At 34.1% G+C, this 12,155-nt stretch overlaps 1 protein-coding gene across 2 annotated transcripts in view; it reads left to right on the top strand.

The window, feature by feature from the left end:
- Positions 1-12,155, top strand: part of gpc6 (glypican 6) — a 126,213-nt gene that overhangs the window by 53,561 nt on the left and 60,497 nt on the right. For both annotated transcript variants that reach the window (XM_015386419.1, XM_015386420.1), the window contains exons 3-4: positions 1,147-1,538; positions 8,123-8,288. In XM_015386419.1, the coding sequence (XP_015241905.1) occupies positions 1,147-1,538; positions 8,123-8,288 (558 nt within the window). The remainder of the gene's footprint in view (positions 1-1,146; positions 1,539-8,122; positions 8,289-12,155) is intronic.

Here is a 12,155-nt window from a genome sequence, read left to right as displayed (position 1 = left end):
TATATATATATATATATATATATATATATATATATTCCTTAAAATATAACAATGACCAGGGTTCTCTAATCCGGCTGAAGGATAAGGTTATTTCCTAACATTTATGAAACTCTTAAGGCAGTGAAATCATCCTGTCCTTAGTAAAAAGTCTGACCCTGGGCATATTCTTTTCAACCTGCCAGCTGATCTGTGAGGATGATGATCTTTGGATCATACTAAAACTTGTTACATACTGCAAGAACCAAGATGTTTTTATTTGTTCTGAGTTTGGCAAGAATGAATGGATGGACGGACGGGCGGACACACAGACAGAAACACAGACTTTAGAGGACCTAATGATAAACAAGCTTTCAGTCAATCTTTAAATCCTTTCTTGTGTTTGATCCACTTCCAGGGATCACTGTGCCCCTTGGTCTATTCAGTAAAGGAGGAAAATCACCCATTTTTTTTATATGAGGTCATATACCATAATCTTTACTTTCTACTACTAAAACATTTTATAACACATTTTATCATTGTAGCACAACATTCTTTACTGAGAGATCATTGCATAATCCCTCTAAATAACCCTGTGTCTTAGATTTTTGCTTCACCGAACCTCTTATTTTGCTTGTGTGAATTAGCTGAGAAATGAAATGACCATATTGTAATGTAAATTCCTTGTCAAATAAACTCTGTGTCAATTTGGCCACCAACAAGTTTTTAAACCAACAAGTTGTTTATAGATACAGTGAAAGGATTAGCCTACTTATTTTAATTAATAAGGTCTACCAACTTTTTTCTTGAGAATTTCCTGGTGTTTCAAGTAGTTCTCACCATGTAGTATTGAAAGGTTCTCAGGGCCTTTTGCAAAAATAAAAAAACAGATCATCCACTGTAATCACCAGGGATAGATTTGGAAAGAAATTATCACAATTTCTCAAAATGAGAGTATATGCATTGAGAAATATTAAAATTCATAACAGATGTTTTGATTACTGCTGTAAAGTGTTATAAATTAGTATTACTGAAAATACTGGTTTGCAAATGCAAAATTGAATTATTTTATTATTTTCTGAATCTACATTATGTATCATTCTATGAGTAAGTATCTGCACAGTATAATTTGATTTGTTTTCTCTTTCTGTCTTATATATTCAAACCCAGAATTTTTCCTGGAGCTTCTGGAGAACACAGAGCGGTCCCTGAATGAGATGTTCGTGAGGACTTACGGCAAGCCTTACATGCAGAACGCTGAAGTTTTTGAGAACCTGTTTGCAGAGCTCAAGCGATACTACACAGGAGGAAACGTTAATCTGGAGGAAATGCTTAATGATTTTTGGTCTCGGCTGCTGGAGCGCATGTTCACGCTGCTAAACTCCCAGTATGTCATCACTGAAGACTATCTGGAGTGTATCAGCAAGTACACAGATGAGCTGAAGCCATTTGGAGATGTGCCCAGGAAGCTCAAGGCTCAGGTTACTCGTGCATTCATCGCTGCACGCACATTCGTCCAGGGGCTTTCTGTAGGCCGGGAAGTGGCCCAGAGAGTGTCGAAGGTAAAATTTCTTAGCAGTTCAACTTCATTAAAATATTATTTTAATTAAGTAAAAAAATGTCTTTAAAACAAACTGTGAATTTGATCTAGGTTTCCCTATTCAGGGGGAAAATATTTAGCATGTGACCTCAAATGAAATTAAAACTTCCTCCCGAAAAATCTGAAAGACTTCCTTTTCCTTGCTATACTCTTTCTGAGTAATGCATGCTCTTCATGTAGTCATCTTCAGGAAATGAAAGGCTCAAAGGAGCCCGTTCTGTCACTGTCTAGAAAACTGGTTTGAAGGTTATGTGAATTTCTCAGGAGAGATGCCCTGACAACGAAAGTGAAGAGAAAAGCATTTCTGCTATCACAGTTTATTGCTCTCTCGCCTAATATTTGTTCACACGGCATATACAAGCCATTAATCATGCTGTTGCAGTCATTTTCAGTTTGATGCAATATAATGTTGGTGCTGCAGTCTGGGAATTGATACAGCTCTCATCACGTACAAAGTTAGGTAAAATGAAAAGCAAAAGGCTAAACCTTGGCTATAGTCACATTCAGCAACAACAAAGCTGTTTCTAAAAGCCCTCTTAAGGATAGGAAGAGGCGATGATTTCTCAAGCGATTCTGTTTACTTTTTTCTCCCTGTAATCGCTTTAATTCAATTATCAGCCCTATGAGTAATAATAATAGAGTCTCTGTACAGCTGAAGTAGAAGCCCATGGAAATATTGTAATCCTCAACTATGAGAGACAGATAGAATAGAGGAAGCAGATATTCTCCTCTCCTCCACAAGATCCATTCATTTCAGGCTGTCCTCACTGTGCACTCCCTGAACCTAAAAGATATTTCCCTTCGCTTCAGCTTACCTCCCTTCTACAGTAACAGTGGTTAGGCTCATTTTGAAGCTGTCGCACAGGATGCGTTGTTAGCACGTGTTTACTGGGTTACACCCTGCTCCTCTTCCATGCCAGCATGTCCCAACTTCACCTCTTGACATTTCGGTGGTACCCTGAGATCCGGGTCAGATGTCTGGGACTGCAGCTCTTTGATCCACTGTGTATAAACTCATCATGACGGATTGAGGGAACATGTAATGAAAAGAGACACCCTGCTGGAGGCGACTGTTTCACGTTGCCACCAAGACTGGAAAGCTATGCTCATTTCTGCAGAGATGTGAAATACACTGAATTAAAAATGGTAAAGTTGAAATTATATTTCCCTTTCTGCTCCAAAATTGAGACGTATAATTCATTGACGGTCACATAAACTGCAGCTACATTTCAAATAGGGCTTAACAAAGCATGCATGCAGCTTTATCTTTAAAATGTTTTTCTTCTTACAACTGATAATATATTTTCTTTAGATTTAGTGTTTTTACACCTTCAGAAAGAAGTGATTTATTGACGCCCACTAAAATAAGAAAAACAGGATCCCACCATGATTTACCATTATGGTACATTCAGAGTGATGAGTTTTTTGTTTGTCAATTTTCTGTGACAAAGATCTCAGAAACTTCTTCAGGGTTTTTATTGGCCTCTTGGCTGCTTTCCAGAAAAGTACCTTTCTTGATGTCAGTTTCACCCCTGGTCTATCTGCTGCGTTTCTTGGTTTTATGAAGCTGTTGTTTTTTTTTTATGTTTTCTAACAAACCCCTAAGGCCATAAATGAACAGCTGGAGTTACGCGCTATCAGAATAAGAGACACAACAATTATAAAATTTTTATTTGTACAGTTTTGAAAAGCATTCATCTTTTTCAAACCACCTCACATTTAAGTTACTTTTTGGTTTTCAATTATTGTTTATTTAAAATAGCAATAAAAAAAACTAAAGAAAACATGTTATGATGCAATGAAGGGCAAGATTTTCTTTAATTCCTCTTGAGTTAATAATAATTATTGAATAATTACAAATATTATCACAATACGAAGTGCAAATTGTTTAAATAAGGACCAAAAATGTATCCTGCTTTTCTTGTGTTCTTTAGAACAATGGAATTTGTTATAAGGTATTAGTTAAAAAAAAAATTCAAAATTTTCAGTTAACTAAATTAAATCTGTGCTTTTGAAATCTTGTTGATTTTATCAAAAACTTGTATCTATAAAAAGCAATGTTATTGAACAGTGTACCCTACAAACTATGAAGTAATAGTACATACATCCAAACAAAAAGTCAAATCATCCTGATCCTTTTTAAGACATTTGGTTGCAGGTAAAATGCACTAATCACAAGTTTCAAACTTCAAAATAAGCATAAAATGTTTTCGGTCATAGCATCTTGATTTATATGTCGCAGCTAATACACGCAACGGTGGAAGTAAGAAATAAGAATCATTTCCTTTCCCATTTAGTTATGTCCCAGTGTTTTTTTAATCTGTTTTATTAGAAAACTTTAATTTAAAAGAATAGGTGCAACTATATACAGTGAGCAAAAAGGATAATCAAACACTATCATTAGTTTACAGAAAAGCCCAAGAAAAACATCAAAAACTCATTGCAAACCCATTTCAACAAAAAAATACTTTCCCTCTCAATTATTCACAGAGGAAAAAAATAATGTTTATGCACTCAGATTCATCAGATTGTCCAGTCTTGAAAATATTCACATTTTTTAAACAGTCCAAAAATGTCCTGTGAAAGTTGTTTGTCGATGTGTTCACGGGGATGGACGTCTGTGTCTTCGGCAGGCAATGTTAATAATGTCATAGCTTGTTAATCTTGAAACAAAACAACGATTCATTCAAATAAAACACAAGCATATGAAGCTTTTTTCTCTGAATCACTGGGAATGATTAGAAAAACACAAGCATATTTAAATATTCTCCAGATCATTGGAAGACAGGATCTATACAGAAATCCAAGTAAAACAAAGCATATTGTGTTTCTAAGCCACATTCTTACTTGTATTATTTTGTTAATAACCATTGCTCATCTCCAGGTTTCCAACCTCAAACCTCTTGAAGACTTTATACATATAAAAAAAGATATAAGATTAATTTAAATATTTTTTTTTATGTAATGGATTCATTTTTCAGATTTCTTTATTGCTTAATCCATTTGATAACTATAATTACAGTATTCAGGAGGTTTGTTCCCGTGTTTAAAATTGTTTCTCTTTGATGGTGTCAGCACTTTTTAAAAATTATTTATTTTGATTTACATTGAAATGTTTAAAACATCTGAGTTTAGATTAAACACTGGTTTTAATAGAGCTAATATTTATTATGTCTCTTTCTTATCCACATTTGTTTTAAATTTTTCTAATGTGATGTTAAGGGCAGCGAAGACACCTTATGACCGTAAGACATTAAACCGAGGGCATGGGCTATACCATCGATCATATCATTATCGCACTTTCAGCAGTTCTAGTATCCTATTGTCAGAACGTTTTTTTTTTCTATGTCAAGAGGAGTAAACAAAACACTCTCTCCAGCTGTTCATTCTGAGGGAACAGTACGTTAGTTGTTGCATTGCATTTATCTGGTGTGAGTCCTACCCTGGGATGTTTCTGCTTAGAATGAACAGCTATAGACCAAGAATAGATGGGTGTTTAACTTCAGCCTCTATTGGGGTTTTGTTAGCTTCCCAGAAGCTTTTTATCTTTGTGCATGTCCATTTAACACCACTCAATGATTTTAAATGTTCAGTTTTGACCATGCTTCCTAGAAAGTCACATGACCTTGACATAGAAAGCATTAGCTAAATCCTTCTTATCTATTGTATAGGCATTCACATGGAATAGAAATTTGACCAACCCAGACTACTACAAGTAAATTACTGTAGCAGAAAACAAAAGCTAAATTAGTGTCACTACTTGTATTTGTATCTCTTCCCTCTGAGAAATTAAGAACTCGTAATATGTAGCCGTTCCTTTTAAATTTTTAAAAGAACAACACAAAGATAGAAGCACAGCAGATTTTTAAAAGCTTAGAAATGCTGAATAATAAGCTGAAACAGTTGTTGTGTTTTGGTCATTTTCTCTTTGTTAGTAAAAGTTAGGAAAACAAATGTTATGTGCAGCTTAGTGGTCTGGTAGAATCTGATTACCTAATTATTTGGCATGAAAGTTTTTGTATCACATTTGCAATGAATAATTGTCTTGCAGTTAGAATTTCACACAGAGAAATTACTAGTTGAAAGAACTGCTCACTCTAAAACCACCCTAATCCGTAAGTAAATCAGATTGATTTATGTGCATAAATAACCCTAAAATGGTCTAAAGTATACAATTTGGAAGCCTTTTGCTGCTTAACAATTCTAGCATTTTTTAAGCACAGAAGAGATTCTTTTTTTTTTTTTTTTTTTTAGAAAATTGGCTGATTGTATGAACTCCAAGCTTGATTGAAATCAGCTAATTGGAACCATTGCTTACCATTTATGCTGTAAGTGTTTGCTTTATTCTGACCCTCTAAAAAGACCAGATATGTGTAAATCCTGAAATTGTTACTATGGTGATCAGCCAGCCAGGGACAGCTTTTCATAAATGTAAAGAAAAAGTACTAAGGACGAGTTAAAGCACATGCAGGTCCTCTGACATTATTTAGAATAAAATGAAAAAGTTGGTATTTTCAATATTCAGTAATTCAATTTAATAAATATGTATTATAGTGATGATTATGTTACATCTGTTTCTTTAACAATTAGCACTCTACATATAAACCCTAAAAAACAGTACACACTATTTTTCTGTGTTTCTCTGGTTTAACATGCACACCATATGCTACACTGCAAAAAAAAAAAAAAAATCTCACTAAGTCCATTTGTCTCAAATAAGTATTTTTTTGCCAATTAAATAAGACTATATTTAGAATAAGAAAAAAAGCAACTGCAATCTCTTATACCAAATGCTTTAAATGTAGTTATTTTATTTGAAGGGTAAAAATACAAATTCTTTTGGCAGATCATCTTATTTGCCTACTCAAAGTTAGGATGAATACATTGATTTTAAGGAATTTAGACTAATTATTTGCAGTTTGAGGCTTTAGTCGTCACTGCAGCTGCACTGGGGCTGACTCTAGGCCCCTGGCCATTTACTGAATGGTCCTCCCATTTTCTTTATGCCCTACTTTTTATCCAGCTGCTTATGATTAAAGAACACTTGTGCCAAAAATTGTAGCTATCTCTCTTTTTTTTTTTACTTTTATTTTTGATTTTTTCATGGATTGCAATCCATTCATCCATATTTAAGAAGTGATATTTGGATAAAGTATAGGTAAATAGCTCTTTTCCAAACTACAACAATGCTAACTAGATTAACATTTTTTACTTAGCACTAAATTTGAAATTGTGTGGCATGAAGGATTTTGCTCTTCTCACTCATCATGCCTTTTTGAACAGATATCACTCTAAAGTTGAGCTATTCTCATGCACACTTCTTCAGTGGAAATTCTCTGGAGCATTTTTAGAAAACCTCTACTGAGTTTCAGTCCAGACTTTTCACACAGATGCTGTTCATGCATGTCCTTCAGAGGAGAGATTTTTTTTATTATTATTTTCCTGCATTGTATTTTTGGAAATACTTTCTCTCAAATCAATAAAAGAAGAAATACCTCTCTTTATGTATCAAACAAACACATTCGCACTAGAGAATCCTGATACATATTTATTTAAATAAATCCCGCTGTGTAGAAAAGGCTTATGTGTTCTGAAATTTTTACAACTTTTCTTTGTTTATGGATGAACAGCAAATAAAGTGAACAGCAATCTATGCACTTCCCATGATCTCAAGGCCTCACAGCTGAATGCACTGATAAATTGGAGAACACATTCATCTATCAGCGGATAATGATAAATAATAAAAAGGCTCTTTACCAAAAATATTTGCTGCCTGATGTATCTCAAATATTAATGTCCAGGTCTGAAATCTAGAAATATATGTGGAGTAAGAAATAAAATGTAAAAAAAGAGCAAGAGCCAAAGGCAACTGGGTACAAGCTTTAAGTTTCTACCTAAAATATTCTATTTCAAAGAGAAGCTGGAGAACCAACTGACCAGCATTTTAAAAGTGCTCTGTGATAAACATAGTCTACCTGTTAGTCACCACAATAAAAATAACCATTTGCTGAATAACTTTGAGACTTACATAATTCAGAGTAGCAACCAATGTATTGGTTGTGAAAACTTTTAATAGTGGTGAATGCAAGCAGCTGAAAGTCATAACTTTCTGCTCATAATCCCTCTGTGTTTAGCTGTCAAAGCTCCGTTCCCAAGCACACCGTCTTTCATAGCTCTGAAATTCTTTAAGTTTGTTTTTTCTCAGTTTCTCACAACAGACATTTTTTCCCTGAACTATGATTTTGAGTTAACTCTACATTTGATATTTTGTTGTCTATGAGCAGCAACACCTACGTTTCTGTAGATCAAGGTTGTTTTCTATTGCTGCTCTGCTTGAACATAAGCTAACCTCTTTTTTTTGTGGAGATTTTTTTTTTTAATTCCATTTAAAAACAACTTAAAAACAGATTTGTCTTTTCTTCACACTGTAGGATCTGTAGTTGCGTGGCTGTAAAATATGATGACATTTGCTCTTTATTGTTATCATCAGTCTCACAGAGCTTATCCAGAATTTAATGACAGCTTTTGAACTTTGTGTCCTTGCAGGTAAACAGCACACCAGCTTGTATACGAGCACTGACAAAAATGCTGTACTGCCCTTTTTGCCGTGGCATACCAGGAGTGAAACCCTGCAAGAATTACTGCCTTAATGTGATGAAGGGCTGCCTGGCAAATCAAGCTGATCTCGATCCAGAGTGGAACCAGTACATCGGTAGGTCAAACATATCAGCCATTAACATTTGTTCCTGCGGTTCTGTCAATTGCCTTTGAAACATTTACATCTGTTAATGAATGAACTTTTGAGTCTGCCGCTCTAAAATGTGGTTGAATTTAATTAACAAATGCAGAGGATGAAATTCTAAACTGATATACTGACAGTTTTTCAAAAAATGAGACACTTCTGGATTACATCTTCACTTTCAAAGCTACCTTTGTTACCCTTTTATTTAATTCTGCCTTTAGTTAATGGCAATAGCATTAATTGCTTTGAAGAAAATGTGGTATTGAAATGACATTGAATTTAATTCTATGAGATTGAATGGGAGGAAATTGCTGTGTTTTACCTCAATAACCCTAAAGGGTAAATATTCACATCTCATATTGACACTTTTTATACATTTATCATAAAAATAACAAGTTTTTTTTTTTTATTGTCTTTCATCAGTGTATTAACTCAAATTATACATTTGAGTAAATTTCCTTTGGAGAACAGATGGGATACCTCAGGATTTTAAGCTTTAGAGATACACAACTGATAAATAGCATAAAAAACATTCAATTATCAAGTTAGTCATTTTTATAGCAAGTTTCCTCAACTGATTTATAGTAGTTGTACTGCCTATAATGCTATAAGAATGTATGTGTTGAAGTATGTAAGAGTATTACAACTGGTATTGGGTTGTGTTGACATTTTACTTCAATATCACATCCACAAATCCCCATCTCAAAAGAGATATGAACAAGTTTCTGTTTTTTTTTCCGTCAGTCTTGTCTCAACTTTTTTCTGCATGAAGAAAAAAAAATATTCATGGGATTCTGCTCTCCTGCTGGGCTAAATGGTGACTGATTATAGGGAAGAACTGCGCCGCAGGGGAGTGTCAAGTTAACTGGAGAGCAGTTCAAAAGAAACTTGTCAGTTCAGGCGGAGAGAATACAAATATATATGTAATATTTAAACATTTGAAGAAGATTTGATAGAATGCTAAATGATTCTGTCAGATGGCCTTGCCCTGTTAACGGCTGAAACGATTTAACTGAGCTGTAGCAAGCTTGAGGATCAGTGGTTAAAAAGACAGAATTTTTACCCTACAAATAAAATACATATAGCATTTTAAAGCTCATTTTTTTTCAAAAAAGCATATTTTCCTAAACATTAATCGGATTGTACAGAAACATAGCTTTCCTGCCTATAGTAATAGCCACCTGTACAATATTCATAGTACATATTCACCTGCCAACTCTGTATACTGTGCTATTGTACATATCTGTAAAAACCCTATAGTAATATCCACCTGTATATTATATTCGATACATATCCAGCTGTAAATTTAGTTAGTTCATAACACTAGTTATTTATATATTATATTCATAGGACAAATCTATCAGTAAAATTCTGTTTATAATGGTATTCATCTCTATATTTATTCAGTAGAAACCCATGTCCTGTACTAATGGAACCAATTATTTATCCTGCACTTGCTGCTATTGCACTTCTAGTTAGACCTAAACTGAATTTGGTTGCCTTGTACCTGTACCTGTTAATGACAATAAAGTTGAATCTAATCTAATCTAATCTAATCTAGTCTAATATGTTATATGCACAACCTGCTCTTAAATTGCATAAAAAAAAAGAAAAAAAATTACATTATTTTACACATTTGTGCTCAAGAATGGGTTTTAGCTGTGATTACTACATACTTTTTTGAATTTTGTTTGTGATAATTCATTCATACTGTTTTTCTAAGGGAGAAAAAGCTGTTAAAATATATGTTCAGCAATTGAGATTAACGTTTTTGTGCTGAAAAAATTAGAAATAATTATTCAATAAACTATTCATCTTAACTGTATAAGCATACCTTAGATTAGATGCTAAGTAGTGGAGTATTTCTATGATAAGCTGATGTGCTTTTAAGGGATTCGTTGGTGTTTAATTCATTGCACTGCATAGAACCATAAATGTAACAGTATGACATACCTTTGATACTCTTATGCTGAATCTTTGCCAGCAAAGTGGGATGTTCCAGGCTGCTCTGGGAACTTTTTCAGTTTTCTGTGGATTTAGTCAGTCTCGCTTGCTTTCCTCTCCTCATGTAATCCCTCACTGACTCATTGATGCCGAGATCAGCGCTCTTTTGGGACCAGCCATCTGTTGAGGGATTTATTGTTCTTGTGAGTGGAAATAGTTCATTTCTGGCTGCATGTTTGGGGTCATTGTCAGGTTTAAAGAATAAATTAGGTCAAAATCAGATCATGATTCTGCTTGATGAAGTGATATATGAGTATTCAGAGCTCATCTAACTCTAAACTGTTTTTGTGCATTGCATGGGAACGGTAGAACTCCTTGGGTTGTACTTCAATTAAAATAATATTTAATTACTGTGGGAGAGATGAACTGCAACAGAGCCCCCATATTTCAGCTTTGTTTGTAGTTCATTAAATGTGCATCAGTAAATTAGCACATCACCCAGATTTATTGCAGTATTAGCAACACAGTGTAATCTTACATCTGACTACCTGATAGATGTGCGCACACACCTTTGAGCGGTTGTTTGTTGATGTCCCCTGAGTTAGATGCTGTTTTTTTCTGGCTGTCTTCATACAAGTTTCAGGTCAGTGCTGGTTCATACTTTCTCATCTCCAGGGACAGAATGGATCACTGAGTCAGAACTAACTCTGAAAGGTGGGAAAACAGCAAAGAATGGGAGCTGATTCTCCTTGAGGTCTGTCATTTTAGGTTAAGTTTTCTTTTTCTGTTTATTTTTTTCCATTTTTAAAGTAAAAATAGAGCTTTTAATAGCATTTGATTAGCTGTGATCTGGGAACAATAAGTAAAAGTATGATCAAAATGCATGAAAGCAGTAGACCAACTCTCCAAAGTTAATTACTGGAGGTTAAAAAGATTTTTACTTGGTTTCCACAACAATCGATACAAAAACATTTATTTTGCATTTTTACATTTCTTTGAAAAATAGTGTGTGGTTAGCAGCTGCGCTGTGGTAAGAGTTTACAAAAGGTTGAAAGATTGTCAGTTTTTGTTATTTCCCCTTGAAGCAGACACATAGTGGACCTAAACACAGAAGAACACCTCTATTATTAGATTTCAATTTTTTCTCTTATGTTTTGGTTCTGGTATTTCAGCAAGAGCATCAAATACAGGAATCAGACCTCACATCACCCTGAGCTAAACACACACAAAAAAAAAAAAAACGCACAATTTTGGGCTAAACCAAAATGTTTTGAAGCTGTGTTTTATCAAAAGAAAATAAATTATGTTTTTATTGTGTCTCTTACTGAACGGAGAAACCATGTTTGTTATGACTCCAGGAAAGGCATCGCTGTTTTCCTCTCCAGCCAATAGTATTTTGTGTTAGGCCAACCACTCTACACAGTCCCCACATATTTTGGCACCACTGTCACCCGTCTTGTCATGTTTTTTAGAAGTGCCGGCAGCACATATGTCACTGTCTGTAGATTTACAATTAAAACAAAATCCTCCCTGTAGCATTTTTTTTGGTTGTTCTAGACATTGTAGGAAACGTGTCAAAGCATTGTTGCTGTGCAAATCATGGTTCCATTATGCAACTATGTATTAGAGTTTGATAAGATTTTTCAATTATTTGATTCATTTGAATGATTATCTTTGTTTAAAAAAGTTAAAAACTTAAAATTTTATGCAAACTACAAAGTAAGTTCCCACTTGTTTTCTTTAGTGTAGTAATACGTATAAATTGCCACCTCCAGTATACATTTATTTACAATTATTTATTACTTTATTGCTTAAGGTTTACTATCTTACTTATTTATATAGTTATTAGGGCTGCAACAACGAATCGATAAAAATCGACTTTTAAAAGCGTTG

This window comes from Cyprinodon variegatus, unplaced genomic scaffold (assembly GCF_000732505.1).
Source record: "Cyprinodon variegatus isolate N-32 unplaced genomic scaffold, C_variegatus-1.0 Scaffold368, whole genome shotgun sequence".
Lineage (NCBI taxonomy): Eukaryota > Metazoa > Chordata > Actinopteri > Cyprinodontiformes > Cyprinodontidae > Cyprinodon > Cyprinodon variegatus.
This window is presented reverse-complemented; position numbering and strand designations above follow the sequence as displayed.